Source organism: Periplaneta americana, chromosome 10, assembly GCF_040183065.1.
Source record: "Periplaneta americana isolate PAMFEO1 chromosome 10, P.americana_PAMFEO1_priV1, whole genome shotgun sequence".
Lineage (NCBI taxonomy): Eukaryota > Metazoa > Arthropoda > Insecta > Blattodea > Blattidae > Periplaneta > Periplaneta americana.
The window spans coordinates 32,500,258-32,520,521 of NC_091126.1; the positions used below are offsets into that span (position 1 = coordinate 32,500,258).

The 20,264-nt window shown below is 35.3% G+C and overlaps 2 protein-coding genes across 7 annotated transcripts in view; both read right to left on the reverse strand.

Moving 5' to 3' along the window:
• Window positions 1-2,487: 2,487 nt before the first annotated feature.
• LOC138707562 (gastrula zinc finger protein XlCGF57.1-like) lies at window positions 2,488-13,956 on the reverse strand. 4 transcript variants are annotated; one of them, XM_069837134.1, is made up of 4 exons: window positions 13,684-13,956; window positions 9,202-9,354; window positions 7,184-7,289; window positions 2,488-3,717 (listed from the first exon to the last, which is right to left on the reverse strand). In XM_069837134.1, exons 2-4 carry the CDS (start codon window positions 9,213-9,215, stop codon window positions 2,623-2,625), a joined length of 1,215 nt encoding a protein of 404 aa, XP_069693235.1. In that variant the 5' UTR covers window positions 9,216-9,354; window positions 13,684-13,956; the 3' UTR covers window positions 2,488-2,622. The 4 variants fall into 4 exon arrangements, with proteins under 4 accessions (XP_069693235.1, XP_069693234.1, XP_069693237.1 ...); XM_069837133.1 differs by lacking the exon at window positions 13,684-13,956 and adding an exon at window positions 13,092-13,651; XM_069837136.1 differs by lacking the exon at window positions 13,684-13,956 and adding an exon at window positions 10,821-10,840.
• Window positions 13,957-15,709: 1,753 nt separating this feature from the next.
• LOC138707565 (zinc finger protein 431-like) overlaps window positions 15,710-20,264 on the reverse strand; it is a 52,410-nt gene continuing 47,855 nt past the window's right edge. For all 3 annotated transcript variants that reach the window (XM_069837150.1, XM_069837149.1, XM_069837151.1), the window contains one exon: window positions 15,710-17,756. In XM_069837150.1, coding sequence (XP_069693251.1) covers window positions 17,151-17,756 — 606 coding nt within the window. In that variant the 3' untranslated portion in view covers window positions 15,710-17,150. The remainder of the gene's footprint in view (window positions 17,757-20,264) is intronic.

Sequence of the window (20,264 nt, forward strand, 5' to 3'; positions counted from 1 at the left end):
CCTGTTGACATCTGCTCTATTTTTTCCTTTGTAACTCAACAAACCCGAATTTCATCATTATTTTTTCGGTAAGATTTTTCTGTTTAATTAGTTAATAAGCATCGACAGTGTTTTTGTGTTCTTTTGATAATAAAGTGAAAGCATGAACTGGGTTCCATGTGCCCTCACACTTTGTCTTGATGGGGTAAGTGGAACCCATACAAGAAAGAAAAAAAAAACAAGAAAAGGAAGATTGTGGCAATGGAAGAGGATAGCCGTGATGAAGAAAACATTGAAGAGATAAAATGTGATTCAGAGGCAGATGATTTTGATTTTCAAGAGGTGAAGAAAGAATCAAACTTCATGGAGGTTTTAACCAAAAATGTTGCAGATGCTTCAGTAGGTGATTTGGTTCTTGTCACCTTTACAAAGGACAAAATCGTAAAGATGTTTGTCGGTCAATTCACAGAAGTTGGTGCTTACATGGAAGCTAAATTTGCTAGAAGGGTAGCATCAACCTTCTCCTTTCGATGGCCTAACATAGACGACAAAAGTATCATTCTAGGTGATGAAATTGTCAACTTTTATCACCTCCTGTTTTTGAAAAACTCGGCAAATTCACTTTTTATACGTAATTTATTTCGTACAACATTAGCTGAATGATGTTTAGAGATACTCTAGTCAGTCTTGTAAGTTTCTGTTGCTTTGAAAAAGTAAAAATCTGCATTTTGAATGATTTTTTTTTATTTACACTTTCCCTGGGCACTACTTTTTACTCTAGATTAAAATCGAAAGTTTCTTGTTTATGTTAGTTAATTAGTTAGGATACAATTAATTATACTTAATCACTCATTTAAAGTTTGTGTGACTGCAACCTGTGTATATTTTTGTGTGACTTTACTTTGTTTATAGTGTTTTTTTTTTCCTTTTTATTTCTGTTGTTGTATTTGTATTTCTGGTGGTGTGGAAGAGAAGGCCTGATGGCCTTAATTACACCAAAATAAATGAATGAATAAATGAATATCTAATGATTTTATAAATGGAAGAGTGAGGGGGTTTCACTTACCCTGAGTCTGGAGCAAGTGCAACCCATGGACAACCAAAAAAATGAATGAATTTTGAGAAGAGATCATTCCATCCATTGTTCTCAAAATTATATCCTTCATTCAGTATACTTGAATGGGTCGTTACACAAAAATTCGAGAAATTTGTTTCAAAATTATATGATTAATGATAGGTTAAAATTGCACTAATAAATTTAGAGGTTCCACTTACCCCGGTGTACCTTATGCTTTTTGCACTTAGAAAGCAAGTTTTTGAGAAAAAAAAATTAACTTTCTAGTTTCTAATTTTAATTTTTTTGAACCATTATAATGTCAACAACCGATGGTCACAACGTTTTAATAGTACAATCATAAGGATATGGCTGTTTATTTATAACATATTTATGACATTCTATGCAAAATTTCAGGCCATTTGAAGAAAAACTTTATTCACTAGGCCTAGAGTATCTTGAAGTCAAAATGTGCTGAAAATCAGAAAGTTGAGAAAACGGCTAATAAATAAAAACTCGCACAACACAACAATATGTTGTATTAATCTTAAAACTGCGCAGCTCCATACGTTAAGGCTTAAATGACAAAGGGATGAACAAACTACAGATTATGAACTACGAATCATTAAACTAATTTTTGGAACAATCAATGAAATTTTTTTTTTTCTTTTTTTTTTTCCCCCACTGTTTATACTTATTCATCACCTTAAATTTGTTAGTTGGAACTCCAGGTTTTGTAAACATGAAGGTATAAGGAACATTTTTATAAAGCAGCATAAGCTGGAAAAATGTATGTATGTATTCGAATGCCTACTCACTTTCACTTGAGTGAATCGGGTTACACATATTGAGGATATGGCAGGACTGTGGCTCATTTTCAAGTTGCACACCACTTCGGCATGCCACATTATGAATATGTAACTGTGTGGAGTGTTATGTTGTAAACTGGGGTGAGTGTATATGTAAGTGTAGTGCAGGGAATAAGTGGTGGTGGTGATGATGATGATGAGGACTGGTGAAGAGGAAACCCAGTGCCAGCACATAGCCTACTCCTGTCGAATAGCACCAATGGGGGTTGTCTGGCTTAATGTACCCATCAGACAGATGAATCACTATCAACAGTGACATATGCCTTCTCTTTATATGCACTTCGGAGAGATCTGGGATTTAATCCAGACATATTTGTGCACAATATAGTGATAAGAAGTTGTGCACCACCACCTCTCCTAGTCCCAAATCAGAAATTTTACACGAAAATCTCTGACTCCACCAGGAACTGATCCCAGGCCGGCTAGTCTGGAGGCAGATGCGGTACCACAGAGCTAACAAGGTGGACATCTAGAAAAATGTTTCTCAAGGATTTTTGCTCCTTTCCATGATATATATTAGTTTAAAGATGGACATCTAGGCCTATACTCATTTCAACCTGTGTTGCAGTTCTCTAAATAAAGCATTTTCAGAAAAAATTCACAGGAATACTAGTTTTATTTTCGTCTCTATATAATAACTCTGATACCTTTATTTTTACACTTTCTTAAGAAATTACACAGATTTTACATATAGATAAAACACACTGTATGTCAATATTATTACTTTGCCATATCATGAAATTTTTCATTATGTCTCTTCAGGTCACGTCTCAAATAAAAACTATCACCACAAAGAGGACAGTGAAATGGTTTCTCACCAGTGTGAAGCCGTAAGTGTCTCTTCATACTAATTTGTTGGGTAAATGCTTTTCCACACACAGAACAAACAAAACTTTTCTCACCAGAATGAATCATGAGATGGCGCATGAAATATCCCCTGTCCGTGAAGGACTTTTGACATGTTGCACATGTGTATGGCTTCTCTCCTGTATGAGTTCTAAAATGCTTATTAAGTGCACTTTGAGTAATAAATCTTTTATTACACATTGAACACTGATGAGGACGATCGTTAGCATGAATCCTAGAGTGTTTTGTTAAGGCCCCTTTCTGGGCGAAATGCATACCGCATGTGTGACAAAGAAAAGGTTTTTCTCCTGTATGTGTCCTCATGTGACTCTCCAAATTCTGCCTAGTTGTAAACTCCTTTTTACATATGGAACACGTGTGCGCATTTCCTGTGTGTAACTTTGTATGTTGATTTAGGTCAGATTTGCATCTGAAAGTTTTTCCACACAGACTACAATTGTAAGGCCTCTCCCCCGTATGCAATGTATTGTGTTTCGACAGACTCCCTTTCTGAATAAAACGCTGTCCACAAACAGAACACTGATATGGCTTCTCACCCGTATGCATTTTCATATGAAGATTTAATTTTTGCACAGACTTTCCACATACCGCACATTGGTGATATTTCACAGGCAAAGATATCCGAGATTTCCCCTTCGCTATTCTTGTGAATGTTTTTTGATATGTATTAGTACTCCCATAATAGAGTGCCTCTTGAATATATATGCCTGGTATGAGGTCAGTTTCAAAGTTTGAAGTATTTTCACTTTTCCCATTTTCTGAAGAATACCGAGGATTTTCTCTCACTGATTTACACACTTCGACTTCCTTGTTGCTAGCATTCAGACTGCTGCAACTTAACTGTGATGGCTTATGTAATTTCTGTTTGCGCAAGTGTGTTGATGGTTCAGTTGATAGTAAAGAAACTGAATTATCACCATCACTTAACTCCTCTGCTTGTGGAAATTCCTATAATGAAATTGGAAATGTAAGATTACACTTAATTTTCTGGAATTCTGAATGTTTACTAAGTAGAATTTTAATAACGTCAACATTTTCAAGGACACGTAATATTATCAAAATAACATTATTTAGTACCTATTCACAATATACCAAAAATGAAGTCTCAAAGACATTACACTTTCTTTGTTGTTAATCATCTTAAAATAAGGGCACAGTACACTTTTATTGTGTTCACACCTAAACCATCCATATGAACGCTTTTATTTAAACAATATCAAGAATATAGTAAATTGATTGTAGAAGTAATGGTAAAATTGTCAACCATCCATTGGTAGATGAAAGAAACTTCACTGTCTGATATTACCCGATGTCCCATACTACCCAACTCTCCCCTAATATTTCTTAATCTTTTCAATTTAGTTTGAAATAAGCATAGCTTGTCTGTGTTCTCTGAGCATTTAATTAAAATTACGCTGTAGAGATTATTTTTAATTTTCCAAGATTTTGTTTAACGTGCAATGAGCAAGCTTAATTTTCCGTTCTCTAACATAGTGTAAACACAAAAATTAAAGGAAATAAGTTTTGTAATTTTTCTCACGAATTTAAAAACAATATACATGCCAATTGCCTCCCACTTTCCTATTCAAAACAAGCCACATGAAAGGTTTGTTCAGAGCAACACAACCTAATATGTACTACCTATTGATTACAGTATTGCACGATCTCATAATTCATGTATTTTAAAATGCACGTTTTTCTGGAAAACTATTCAAAACATAGCAAAATGGTATATTACTTTTTGTTATTCTTTAGTAAAGGAATCATTCACCATAAGAAATGGCATTGCTTACGGTTCGCCCTGTATTTTCAATGGATGGTATAGTTATAGCATGTAAAGTATGCGAGCAGTTGGTGAATCATGAAAATAAATATTTCATATCTCAGGACATCGGTACATGAAAACACAGAACTGAGTTGTTGAAGAATATTGCTAGACAGAATACTCTACTTCCAGCAGCATTTGGAACTTCACACTGACAATCACAATTCTGGTTGGATTTATCTGAAACCTTTCATGATACTGGAATTCTTTTTGGAAGCTAGAAAATCCTTCATTAAAAGAGATTTTGCAAAAGTATACCATTGAATTTGTACGAAGTGAGTCAACTATACGAAAAACTTACTTGAGTTCTTGTTATAACATGGTAATGCAAAAGATTAGAGTAAAAGTATGAAGATGTGAATCTCAAGCAATGAGATGGCTGATGCTACAGGGCATTTAATAGCCAATGCTGTCATAGATTCATTAGATCAATCATCAACAGAGGAATCAGAAAAGTGTTCCTAGACTGAACACAATGCAAAGGAAAAATAAACAGTTCCATTATCGTACAATTATTAACTATGATATGGCCAAAAGTAGGTCATCACAGCAAAGTGTTACTTTTCATCATAGATGCCAAACCATACATGAAAAATGCTGCAAAACTTTTAAAGTGCTCTTTCGAAAAATGTTGCACGTGGCCCAAATAGCACATGGATTTCACGGAATGTCACAAGAGGTATAGTGTTTGTTAAACAAAAAGAAAAGTAATCAATTCCAAGTTCTTTGGCTTTTCTTGCCTAAGCTAGCCGTTTAAAATGCTTTTTTTGCGTGTCTATTTTTTTTAGTTTATTAGTGCCGAAACTTCCTTTCTTAAGACAGTTGATTATTCCTACACAAAATTGTTAATTTATTCATTTACACATACTTATCAATACTCTATACACTACAAACACAACAGAGTACTGCTTAACTGCTGACTGATGTGAAACTGTTGTTACGATTAGATATTAAAAGTTTATATTCGCTTGTAAAATTAAATTTTATATGTACAGTTAGTTTTACAGGACATGAAAAAGATTGCAACATATATGCAGAATCTAAGACCAGGGTGTACAAAAGCAAGAGAGAACATTAGCAGGACAAACAGAAGTTACAACCCATTTCTTGATTTTGTGGTTTCTCGTTTAATTCCAAACAAACACACACATAAATACAGAGGTATACAGTGCAATTCTCCAGCCTATGATGGGCCGCATATTGGTATGGTGTGCCTCGTCATTGCCCTGATCCTGAAGTTGAACACTGTTGCAATCTCTCGGAATTTCATCAGATTAAGACGTAGATATATGTAACACAACAACATTTGGCACTCCCCATCCTCAGAGTAGCTGCTGCAAGAGATTTCCATTATCTCTAACATATATTTCACATCTGCTCAAGATACTGCCATTCATATGCAGCAGTTTCTATGTACTAAGGGTCGTAACTTCTCTTTATATATTTCCTTTAAGTTCCTCTGGCATATCAGAGTTCGTTGTATACACTTTGTTGTTCAACATTCTCCAGATATAACAATCACAAGATGTGATATCTTGAGAATGAGAAGTTCATAAATTCATCTAATGATACTGAACTCAAATGTACGGTGCGATTCGGTCATGAATTCATTAGCAGTATGAGTTATAGCATTATCCTGCTGAAAATATGCCATGATTCGTTCCATACACAGTATGTTAATTCTTCAAAAAGCGGTTTCAAAATTTATATATTGTACTTCACACAGTAGGTCCAGACAGTTTCTTCATGAAGAATAGTCCAATAGTACTATGGGCACATCAATTTCTGCCTTTGCATTGCATATTGGTGTTTAATTCAAGATTATTAGCTTCTCTCCTGATCAATCAGTTATATGATACTAAGTGACCATTCAATGACACCAAACCTCAGCAGGAAAGGAAATGTCAGATCAATTTCTTCGATATTAACTTTTTCTAACATCCAATACAAAAATTAAGTCTATGATCGTAATTTTGGGCCTGTAATTCCTGAACTTTTGCAATTTTGTAGGCCTACAATTTAAACAATCAAATTTTATTCCCAATTTTGCACATGCTTCATTAATTACTGTGTCTTACACTACACACAGCTTTTTTTTTTCAGCAAGTTTTTCGGTAATAAGCACATGGTCCTTTCATCTCATTTGTCTGTAATTCAAAGAACCTGTTCTGTTAAATCTTTCAACTAGATTGAATATTGTATTTCTATATGAAATCAGGTATGTGAGAAAATTTACACCTAAATTCTTGCCTTGTTTTGCCACATGGCTTATTATGTATGTACTGTACATTTATATAGTATATTTTCTCAATAATTAATAGTTGTTTACCATTAACACACAAGAAATGAGAGAAAAAGCTACGCTTAACCAAAGGAGAATAAAAACTCAGGTATGTACTCGTGTTGTGTGCTTATCAAAACACAGCCGAACACGTGTTCTCACTCTCCAAGAATTCATGGCAATACACTAACAGTGACCAAGCCAACAACCAGGCAAGCAACCAATGTGCGGCCTATCATATAATATAATCCCAACTGATCTAGCTCTACAAGATTTAGGATAGAATGTGTAAACAAATCAACACATACCACATCATTTGTAGCAAACATGTCACTTTCCCCAACAGTAGAGTTATATTCATCTTTTGCTACGTTGCTTCCAACTTCAGTTCTGCATTTTCTCGATCCAAGGACGCTATAAAATAGTTGATACTTTTAGCAATATACTCGGATTCTTATATCCTCTACTGTACATAAATTCGATAGTTATGTGATATAAAATTTAAATAAAGTAATATTAGTGGAGACAGAAAAGTTGTTTTGAATTTAAAATTATTGTTAATGGTGCATGCTTTCCCCATGTTTTGAGTGTCTTAATAGTCAAAGGAATAATCATCTTAATCTGGTTTAATTAAAACTAAATGTTATACACTTAATTACAAATAAAATGGCAACTATTATGGAATTACTGATGTTACACCTTGAAGAATACCTACAATTCTCAGTACTGTTTGCATTCTCTCACGTTCAAAATGGATAGACTTCCTTAGTAAAAAAAGGTCAATTTTTAGGCTCAATATCGTCAGATATTCATGGACTTCCTCAGTCTCTCAAAGTATCACCATAATGCCTTCTGCATCGAAGTCATAAGTGGAATGGACCAAATTATCATTGCTGTTATGAGGCTAAAATGCTCATTTTGTGTTATCAATCTTTTTTGTTAGGTTAGAGATATAAATTAAAGTGATGCTAGCGAAATTATGAACATTTGTGTGGAAAAAAAACTGTAGTCTTAGAAAAAAGTTTTGTCGCACAGACACTTTATAAGTCCCAAAAAAGGAGGCAGTGCGCATAATCAGAGGACAAGCAACCTGGTTCACAAGAGAACGACTAGTGGAGGTAATAAACAAAAACTTTTTCTAAGACTGTACATAATGAAGAAGAAATCTCACCGAAAGGAGATACATAATTATACTTCACATTCAAACATAACTGATTAAGGTGCTTTCATTATAGTAGCATATTGGTTTCAAAGTACAATGAAAGAGAATACGTGGTTGAAGTTAGCAAAGTAAATTTTTAGTCATATGGATTTGTAGCTTTGACATGTAAGCTGTTAAAAAATTTTAATTACACCACTTCAATGGAATCTTTCCATGAAAATCAATGTAAATATGTTCGTTTAAATATATCATTCACTTAAGCTCAATTTATGCAGTTTTAAAAATAATTGTGTGAATTGAATAACAACATGTAATTGGATATAATTAAAAACGTAATATAATGTGATGTACAGGTTTTGGCTGAGTACAACAACAAATAAAGGTTTCACAGTTCTTACCTACAAAGAGAAAGATACTAAAAAAAAAATAAATAAATAAAAAAAAACTAGTATAACAAAATACATGACCCAATCTGAAACCTAAGTTTCTGTAAAACACATTAGTTATCTTGCACCTCGAACAATTTCTACCTGTACAAGATCGTTCCAAACATTTCTGAAAGCAGCAAAGAATTGGCTATCTTCATTGGCAGCAGGTTTCTTCGACAGTCATTCAAAAGTTCATACCACGCTAAGCTAATGCTTCAATTTTCATGGTGATTACAAAGAGAAATAGTAACAGCTGCAAGTTGGTGTTGGATAATATAAATCATATGCTTTACTTTTGTTTCTGTTTTAGGACTGACTGTCGACCTGGTTGGCGAGTTGGTATAGCGCTGGCCTTCTAGGCCCAAGGTTGCAGGTTCGATCCCAGGCCAGGTCGATGGCATTTAAGTGTGCTTAAATGCGACAGGCTCATGTCAGTAGATTTAGTGGCATGTAAAAGAACTCCTGCGGGACAAAATTCCGGCACATCTGGCGACGCTGATATAACCTCTGCAGTTGCGAGCGTCGTTAAATAAAACATAACATAACATAGGACTGACTGGCCTTTACTTTCCGAATGGTCCTCGGAAATTGGTAAATATTTAATTTCTGTTAATAATATAATATGCTACTGATGAACGAGGTTTGAAAGGTAACAAATAATGATTACCAACTGCTAGCACAATCCCTCCAAAGTTACCATTATAAAATAGAAAGTATGAAATACTTCCTAACTCACTTCAATGTGATCATCTAATTGGGAGCATTTATTAATATATTGTCTGAGAGTATCATCTGAATTCTCAATTTGAAGTATGAAGTTGTAACAGGTATTGACCAGTTCAACACATTGATGGCAGACTTGGGCAGGAAGGTTGTCTCCAATTCTAATCTGTAAAAAATTACACCAGTAACAATACCTATATATAAGTACCACAACACTTTTCAATGTCAAAATAAGGTTTTTTTGTTGTTAAATTCCCACTAATAAAAAAACACTGATAATTTTTCACAAAAATAATGTTAATTTTTAAATGCATCTACATATGCTTCTGTACATATGCTTCTATGAAATTGTTTTCAGTTCTAGATATCCTTTTGTTGAAACTACATCTATTATGTAGAAGAATTACAAAAATCACTTATATTAAAAGGTTCCAGGTCATTTAGGCTAAGGTTTAATCGTTTAGTAACGTTAAATGAAAAAAAAAAAAAAAAAAAAGAAAAAAAAAAAACACTTACTACAAATTACGCCCAACTTCAAAATTGGTCTAAGATCAAAATTTCTAAAGAGAGAGAAATCTAACTCAACAAAATGTCTAAAAAGTTTTAATGCCTAATTCCACGTCTAAATTGGACAGAGTTACGCAATAATAGACCAACCAACAATTTGAAAAAATGAGATATTTGCACAAATCTGTTGATGGCAGGCTAATTTAACTCCGAAAAAATCAAGAATGCGATATCTGAATTTTTTCTGATATTTATAAGCAAAATTTCGTTTACTGCATAAAATTTATTTATTTTGCTTTGAAATATTAATTCAACTGGTGGTATCTTATTAAATATCAGTTAGCCCTTTTTGGTATTATTTGTGCTATTCTTTGTAATGGTATGCATGTTATAATATTTCTTGTATAAAATGTTTTATAAAAAACAGATTTATTTCAATGGCCAAATCTCGAAACAGGTTTTTGACGCTTGGTCTATTATTGCGGAACTCCATCCAATTTTAACTCCATGATTATGAACAACAAACTGCCTACTGAAATGCATGCCACATATCCTTGATAATGAAGTCAATTAAGCAAAATTTGCAAGATGACCACGTACACTCTTACATCAAATAAAGGTAAAAAAAAAATAATACACGACAATAATGAATACCATTTTGGACTGAAAAACAAAGATGGGCAAAAAATGTACTGGAGATGTTCTCAGCAGGATATCTGCAATGCTACTTGCATCACTGGAAGCAATCTTGAGAGAAACATACAAGTTTTCAAAGTTGGGGCACAACACTAAACAAGTTTTCAAAGTTGGGGCACAACACTAAACAAGTTTTCAAAGTTGGGGCACAACACTAATCATAGTCGTCAAGACCAAATTCAAGTGAGAGAAACATTGGTAAATATAAAAAGGACACTTCAAAATCCAAATCAGCTACCATCATCTATCGTACAAGAAGTCAGTGAAATAAAGAATCAATAGTTTTGACGACATAGAGACAGTAAAGATTAGAAATATTACCACCATAAGAAGTGACTGTTAATGGGCAGGAATTCCTACGATTAATATTAGAGGAGAAAAATTCGCTCCAGTGCCGAGGATCGAACCCAGGTCCTTGGTTCTACGTACCAAATGCTCTCACCATTGAGCTACATCGAAGTCCAATCCACAGCACCGGATCGAACTCCCCTCCTCCAGTGTTTTTCCCTTTGTGGCCTGACTCCAAGTTGGGCATGTATGTTGACATTTTTATTAAGTCAACTGCCATTATACAAGGAGCGCACTCAGTTGAGTGACTTGATGGCTGGGATTCCACAGTAATGTGCGCAGTATCTGTACAGAAATATGCACTGTTGCTAGAAGAATTTATGAAAGATTATTATTTGTTTGGTCCTACAGAATATATCTGTTATGGTAACAGTGCATATGTCTGTACAGATTACACATTAACTCAGAAGAAGAAAGATAAAATCACAAACATAACTGCTGCTGTAGAACAGCCACTGGGAACACATTGTTGAAACAAGATAACAATGCTACCTTTGTCATGTTCCACAAACATTTATCATGTGGTTGCATCACGTCCTATTCTATCAAAGGATACGTAGTATATACAGATCGAGCCAAATCTTAGTTATCAGGATTCTTACCGAGCCATGAGGTTGTTTTTGATGGGTGATATTGGGTTTCCCTTACCAGTTGTTGCACTAATCCAGCGGCATAATTCTGCTGGCACTTAACATTGTCAGTCTCTGAACTGTACTGAGAAATGCGTATTATTTACAATTGTTAGATACTCAATTAACTCACTGAAACGAATCTACGATCGAGTTTATCAAAGTTTCAGCAGTATTTTACAGAGGCTGCACAACCATCAAAACAGCTTTGTTAAATTATTTATTAAGTGGCGAGAAACATGTTTCATTTTCAGTAAGATAAGAGAAATACATATTTTAACCATGGTTAGATACACAGCAGCAGCAGCAGCAGTAGTAGTAGTAGTAGTAGTAGTAGTAGTAGTAGTAGTAGTAGTAGTAGTAGTAGTAGTAGTAGTAGTAGATCATTCCACTCCTTGGTGGAGCATAGGGCATTAATGAGAGCTCTCCATTTGACTCGATTGGCTGCCATAGCTTTAATCTCATTGCATGTTTTTCCCCATACTGTCCACTTCTTTGTTTACAGTTCTCCTCCAAGACCCTCTTGGGCGTCCCACCTTCTGAATACCCTGAGAGTACCACTCCAAAGCCACTCATTTGCATCAGTCGGCTTTCTTAAAGAATGACCAATCCACTTTCATTTACGCCTTCTAATTTGGATTTCAATGGGTTCTTCATTGGATAGTTTCCATAAATTTTCAATGCATATTATTACTGGCCAGAAGATATTTAAAATTCTTGTCAGATATCTGTTTATAAAGGTTCGTAATTTAGATACACAGTACAGGAACGCATTTTCCGCGATGAAACATATCTACAGGAGCTGACAGAAGGGACGTCTTGTAAGAATACCACACAGTAGAAATAAGTTGCGAATTTCAACTGCAAGGTCCTGAGATCGAAGATGAAATGACGCCTAATAAAACAGAAATGCAGCAGTAATTGGGTACCCCTCATCAGCAGTGGTGAGGAGAGGCAGGGTGTGCTGTGAACTTCAGGGCAGCCGTACAGGGGTGCACAAACCCAGAGATAAAACTCCATGTTTTACCCCTAGTATTTAATAGGGATTCCTATCTCTATATCGAGAACTTGCAGCTAATTCTTGATGTAGGTCTTTAGGCTTTCTATAAGGTATAGATTCTGTCAGCGAAATGTCAAGCTAAGTTTCGATATGAGCTCACTAACAGTTCCCTTGTTAGCTAGAGAATTGGGTATTTATTTGTGTCGTTCTTGCACCTAACACTGTCCAAGGATTTCCCTGACAATGGTAAAAATTCTTGCTTTTATCTTCCTCTCGCCTCTCCCACTGTTCAATCCCCTTCTCCGCTTCTCTTCGTAAAATTTTCTGTATAATGAGGAAAGTGTGACTGCCCCGAAACTTATTGTAACATTTTTTCCTATCTGAAATTACGAACTATACTAACAGCAAATGACCACACAGAAGACTGAAAAAAAATCCCGGTGATTATAAAAATTTTGTAGTTCAGTATGGACAATCCAAGGCTAGAGGCATCGACTGTACATAGCTTGGAATTGTTTAACGATAGGCCTACCATGGTAGGCAACTAAGTTAGGTTAGATTCCATGTAGGCGCTGTAGTTAAACGGGAAGGGCGAAGCAGTCAAGATTTATTCTGTGAATATTTCGGCCATTACATAGTTATTATATAATATTATCATTCAGTTAGTTTACAAATTGATACTTTAATAATAAAACGATGTATGAATGTATGAGCTTATCTAACCTCTATTCTTGATGAAATACAATTGATTTTCTCTTCAAGTTTTTCTGCATTATTGTAGAGAGGTATAAAGATCCTTTCAGAGCCTAAGCACAAACGACACAATTCACTGAACTTCATTTTTAAATATATTATCTTGCACAAAACTTAAAGAAAAATCTGCAGCTGTGTCATCGGTAATGTAATGACACTTTTAAATGCAATGTGCAATAGACGTTTAATTGATCTTCTGCGAAGTTCATGACAGTTGACAAAGAAGATACATATTTAACTCTTTCGTAAATGCAAAATAAAGCGGAATTTCACAGTGACTTTGAAGTTTGACTATTATAATTATACAGAAACATAAAGTCGCATCCAGTACGCATCTTCATAGAAAAATCGACTCAATAAAAAAAAAAGGATGTTTGAAAGTGAAACAGTAAAAAAGTAGTTTTTATTTATAATGCATCTCCGTAATATGACGTATGATTTACTTCAAAATTCGTTTAAAATGAAAAGGGGAGAATAGGTACATTATAATATACACGAAACACAACATTCACAATGAAAAATGTAAAATCACTGAATTAGAACTACAAACATTATGACATACGTAACAATAAGATGTTCATAATATGCCGGCGTGTTGCAAATATGCTGAACTGTATTTGTCCTCATGTTTTTCATCCGACATTATGCATGCCTATCCACCTGTTGTCAACCTGCGTAATACAACTAGACTCCAAACAGGAGAAACTGTCTTATACTTGATATTTAATCTATATACAGTTAAACAGTTAATTACATTTGTTATTAAAATTTTGCATCAATATTACTGTATACTGAGACTTATAATTTACCATATTATATAAAATACTGAAAATGTGTTACTTTTTTTTTGTTTTGCGGAAAAGAAAGTCCTGATTTTTCATTACTTCCACTGCTAACCCTATAGTTCACCCTAATTTCACCTATGAATGGATTAATTAATTGAACTGGGTTGACAGGTTGAGCCATTTCGGTCCCGTGCACATAGGCCACTTAAGTGGGCCCATCGTGCCCCAAATATCTTGAAAGTTTACCCAAGTCCCAAAGTCCACGATTGCTCTCAAGTCTGTTTTTTTTATATCCTCTGATCTCAGCCTATCCTAGTCCAAGAGAGCATATCTGATTGTAGACATTCACATCATGTGTGGAGATAAGATTTAACTTCTTTTCCACACTTACTGCATGTGTGGGCCATAGTCAGTCCCATCACATTCAGGTGTTTGCTTGGAATGTTGTATCCTGTTCATAGGCTAAGTTATGCATGCACCCTACTACCAGGTCGAGGTCTTCATTTCTACAAAAAGTAACGAGGCCCTCAAACTTCCTACGAGGAGGAAGGTGTCCTTAAAATCACAAGGAATATATACAGAGTATACAACAAGCTGTCTATCAGTATTCCCCTCTTCAAATATCACCAGGAGAAACAAAATATCCTGAGAATAGAACTGTGGTGTTGCCAAGGCGATCATATCCTTAATAAGAATATATGTTCTAGGCCTCTCTATTGCACCACTACTAAAATGGAGAAGGCTAGTGTATTTAGACCCATAATATGGCAAACACGAATCCATGGTTCCTGTATTAGGGTGATATGTTTCCCTTCAAACAGCAACCTCAGGTAAGAACAATGGAGACTGTGTTACAGATTAGCCTTCACACAATAAATAGCAAAGATTTTACTTACCATCCATAAGCCTCCTCCTCTTGCTCCTTAGTTCCTCTTTCGCTTTGTGGTTCGAAAACCCAGTGAAGTAAATGTTGGCTAGCCTGCTCCACAGAAGAGTTGCTTCATATGTTAGAGTTTCTCCATTGAAGCTGTCTCCAGCTGTCACACTCTTGGGTTTATCCTTGCGCTCTAGCACCCTCCACTGACGAGTCAATGTTTAGGTTTTGTTTAACCATTTTTTGAGGATGGTTTCTGTCTCCACCGAAGGTCCAGAAATCCAGGTCATTTGCGTGTAGGTAGAAAGGGCTGCCATCTCCACTCAGCCTGGAGCCCTTCCATGCCTTCATTCCAGCCAGCAAGGATCTGGAAACCTTATCCTGATAGACTCTTTGACCAAGTTGCAATCAACAAATCAGGGAGTAAGCCCAGAATCAACCAGAAGCACATCCACCAGCCTGCCAATTGCCTCCTGTATATTTGCTAAACACCCATGTAAAGTTGAGCTTCAGGACAGCCCTCACTAATGATAGCCATCTTGAGCTGGCCCGAGCCAGCTTAGCACAGTCGGCCATTCGTCATTGAGCTTGTTTACCTTTCGGAATTACGGAAGACCTTGGAGCTTTGCTGTCAATAAAGAGGGTAGAGTCCCAAAGAGGAGCTTGGCGCAGCTAACTTAACTACAGTACAGTGTGAGGGCAAAGTTCCCTGGGGACCCTCCATAATGTTGACAGTAGCCAATTCAGATGACTACTCAAAATGTTATCTTCATATACGACCAATGACTTCACGAATGTCAGGAAGCTAAATATTGGTAAAGTGAAATTAAAAGATTTGTCAATGTTCAACATATACTTGTTTGATTTATGGTTGGTGAAGCCAGCTGCAATTCAATAAAAAGTAAAGGATTGGAAAATGAGAAGGAGAATGAAAAGATATTTTTACGATAAAGTTTGGTTTTCTAGCTTTATGAATACGAAGTTTCATACTTTTAGTCTTTGAACACAAAACACAGAAAGGCATATTCTGGAATTCTGACTACTCAATTCACTGACTTCAACACCTGTAGCCTGTTTCATAAAACATTACCATGATAAATATCGTTGTAGGCCCAGTAAATACTGCTCTATCTGTTTCATAAAACTATCATGGTAGTGAAAGATCTACTCTAGTAAACTGATTTTTCCTGCAGAAATTTACCACAGTAAACTGATTATTGTTTCATAATAATATTATCCTCAGATTTCTGCAGTAATTAAACATATTTCTATCCACCTCCCTAGCTGGGTGAAAAATATTGAAGTGTGTAAATAATTTATTTCATACTGCATTATGTTTTCGAGTGAATACAATGTTGAAGATCAAGAATGCTGCCTGTGCAATACAGAAGACCAAGAATTTTCAAACCAAAGTTGATTACATGGAAAATACTTATGAATATAATGAATGATTCCGATTACATTTTCAACAGTTTCATATCGTATTGTAAAGTATTGAGTCCTTCTTACCTCATAACACTAAATGGAACCAATCATTATCACATTTACCACAAAAGAAGCAACTCTGTCGTGTTATTTGAACGATTGCTGCCGAATTAAACATCCATTTTCGCCAGCTTGTTAAATGCCTAATAATTTATATAATATAGTTAATCAGTTCTATGAAATAGTTGGCATGCCACTAGTATGTAGCTTACTTGATGGAACATTAATAAAAATTGTAGCAGTTTGTACACTAAAATGAAACAAGGACTGTGAGCCATTATTCTTATTGTTATGCAAGAAAATGAAACAAAACACTATGATGTAAATGACAATGATTGCAAATGTTACACAATAGCCATTCTACACTCTCTGAAGAAAATAAGTGACTACCGCAGTTTACCACAGTAGACTTTTTACTGCAGTAAGAAAGGTTTTATGAAACAAGAAATTTTACCCTGGTAGAAATTTTATATTTACCAGCATAAGCTACTGCGGTAATTACTGACCTTTTAGTAATAGTAGTAGTAGTAGTAGTAGTAGTAGTAGTAGTAGTAGTAGTAGTAGTAGTAGTAGTAGTAGTAGGGTTTAAAAAGGGCGCGTCAGCTACTATGGCTATTTGCGCCCTTATCTAAAATTCTTCATAAAACAAAGACACAAATAATATAATAATCAGAATGCTAAAAGAACTAAAAAAAAAAGAGTTGTCACGGTAAAACGAGGTACACACTGACCTTTTATGAAACAGGCTACTGGTAGTACTGAAATATAATACACAAAGATTCTCAATGCCACTTTTCTTTTCCTAGCACCGAAAGTTAAAACTATTATGGTGAAGTTCAGTAATTAACCTACACACACTTTACACTGAATAAACAAACACTCATGCTATTTGTCTGTTTTGTGCACTTGTTGATGTCTCTTCAGATTTCCTTTTCTTGAAAATGCCATTGGACATATACTACAACGAAATGGTTTCTCTCCAGTGTGCAAAATGCTATGAGTTTTAAGATGAGCTTCTTGTGTGAAAGCTTTATTGCAGATGTGACACACATATCGTTTTTCTCCTGAATGTACAACGAGATGCCTTGTAAGAGAACTCATGTACCTGAATGACTGACCACAATATGCACACATATACGGTTTTTCCTTCATGTGAGTTTTGTTTCGTATATCAAGAAAGTGATGAGATTTGTAAGTTTTTGCACAACCACAACTATGAACCTGACTATCTGACTGATGTAAAACTGATGGGAGATTCAATGGTGACCTGTCAGCATACGTCTTCTCATGGTCGTGTGAAGAATGTTCTTGTTCTGTTTTGTGGAACACAACACCATGTCCTTCAGCAAGCTTATTATCAGGAGATGTATTTCCTATTCCTAGAGGTGCTAACAAGTGTACGCCTACACCACATTCAATACCTTCTTCATAGCTGCTTCCTGCCACATTTGCATCTGATGTCGCTCCTTCATCTTTTCTGATTACATATGGCTAAACAACAACAAACAAGAACTGAGTATATATTATTTTATATATTATTTTAATGTACCGAAGTACATATATTTCCATGCAGATATTCTGTGTCATCATACGATGAAAGAGTATGGAATGGAGAAAAATTCTCTCCGGCGCCGGGATTTGAACCCGGGTTTTCAGCTTTACGTGCTGATGCTTTATCCACTAAGCCACACCGGATACAACCCCGGCGCTGAATAGAATCGTCTCAGATTAAGCTCCAACTCTTGGGTTCCCTCTAGTGGCCGCCCTCTGCACTACGTCATAGATGTCTATGAACGTAGGACTGAAGTCCACACATGTGCTGAGGTGCACTCGTTATGAGTGACTAGTTGGCCGGGATCCGACGGAATAAGCGCCGTCTTAAATCACGAAGTGATTTACGCATATCATATACATTATTTTAATGTACCGAAGTACATATGATATTTCCATGCAGATATTCTGCATCTATGATGTAGTGCAGAGGGCGGCCACTAGAGGGAACCCAAGAGTTGAAGCTTAATCTGAGGTGATTCTATCCAGCGCCGGGGTTGTATCCGGTGTGGCTTAGTGGATAAAGCATCAGCACGTAGAGCTGAAAACCCGGGTTCAAATCCTGGCGCTGGAGAGAATTTTTCTCAGTTCCATTACTCTTTCATCGTAAGAACTGAGTATTTTCGTAATTGCAAAGGTAAAATATGAATTCACAAAGAGAAACACTTACCCTCATTCACACATCATTTGCATTATCACCTCTAATAATTATTTAGAATATTAAAAAAAAACTTGCAAAATTCGTTTCATGTTAATGCGACATTCCATAATTAATGTTTTTTGTAACAAAATTAGAAATTATTTTTAAATACTGGAATTTAGAAATGACATAATAAAGACAATGGAATTTTTAAATGAGTTTCAAATTATTAAACATAAAAGGGTGTATTACTAGCTGTATGACTAGAACATAGCTGATCAGGCGGGCAGGAATTGGGCATGTCCTGAGCTAAGTGGGCAAGTACTGCGCAGTTGTTGCTCTTATTATGAGGCAAGAGGAGTTCAGTGGCGGTCACTCAGTTGCTAATCTCCTAGTGCAGTGGTTCTTAACCCAGGGTTCATGGACCCTTTGGGATTCATGGATGGGCTTCAGGGGTCCGTGGAAGTCATATAAAAATTAACATGTATATTCAATGTATTATTTTAACGTAAAAAGCAAAAGCGTATCTAAAAATATTTGCCAATTTTTTACATTTTTCTAGGGAGAGGGTCTATAGCTTTCACCAGATTTTAAAAGGAGCTCTTGGCTCACAAAAGATTAAGAACCACTGTCTTAGTGGGACTGACAAGAATATTTTATCACTTTATTTTAATATGTCTATTCAAGTTAGAGAGTTGCATTTATAATATATTTACATCATCAACACAACGAAATGTTTTGCGTATGCATTTTCTTTTATAATTTTTGACAATAATATTTAATTATTTCATTTCCATTTGTCTTTACAAATCAGACAGTTGTTTTAAAACATATTTACATTATGTACACAACGAAATGTTATCATTATGATTTTCTTTTATGTATTTTTATTCTGCGTTCTGCAATAAACAGGAAAATGTCTGGAACAATACTGTACTTTCCTAAAACAACTTACCTCACTGATGACGGATTGCTTTAAATTTTCTATTACTTGCATATGCTCATCTCCAGCAGTATCATCATATGTTTGAGCATGCCTACTGTTGTAATGTGGCTGAACATTATATATATATTCCTTTAACAGAGTGTCCACATACTAAGCATTTGGCACGTTCACCAGTTTGAACAAAAAGAGTCACTTTAAATGTCGTGCCAGTACTTGTTCTGTTCTCTTTGTAAATAGCTCTCTTATTGTAGCATAAAATACTCTAATCTTCTATAATTTCATTCCTATAAAATTATTCGTTTAATTTGTACTTCTGTAACTAATTCTTTCTTTGTTCTTAACTTCTATAATAAATTGTCCAGTCTTTATTAATCAAGTAATGTTTTACTACTTCGATTTTATTGTAATCATAAATTTGATATTAATTGCAATTTTAATTTTAATTGCAATCTTGATATTGTAGCTGTAATACCCTGGTAAAGGGCAAGAAAAGGCCTGATGTTCTTATCTCTATTAGGTTAAATAAATAAACACTAAATACTGTATCAGTAGAACTATGCAAGTTACAAATCGCCAGCGACATTAATGTTTGGTTACGAAAGGTCTTCTGAGAGACACCACTGTCTGTTTACATTTACAAGAGGTTTCCTGCACTTGCCCATCTCCTGCACTGGGCACCCAGTGAGAAATATGCCCACTGTGAGCACATCTGGACTAGAGCATCAGCTTTGCATGCCAAGTGTAAATGGAATTTATGATGGACATAAAAGTTGTGAGTAGTTTTATCAAGGCACCTGCCCTTTCATACCGTTAAACATGAAAAAGAAGCACTAAATTCAGTGAGCTTAAGGCATACTGTATA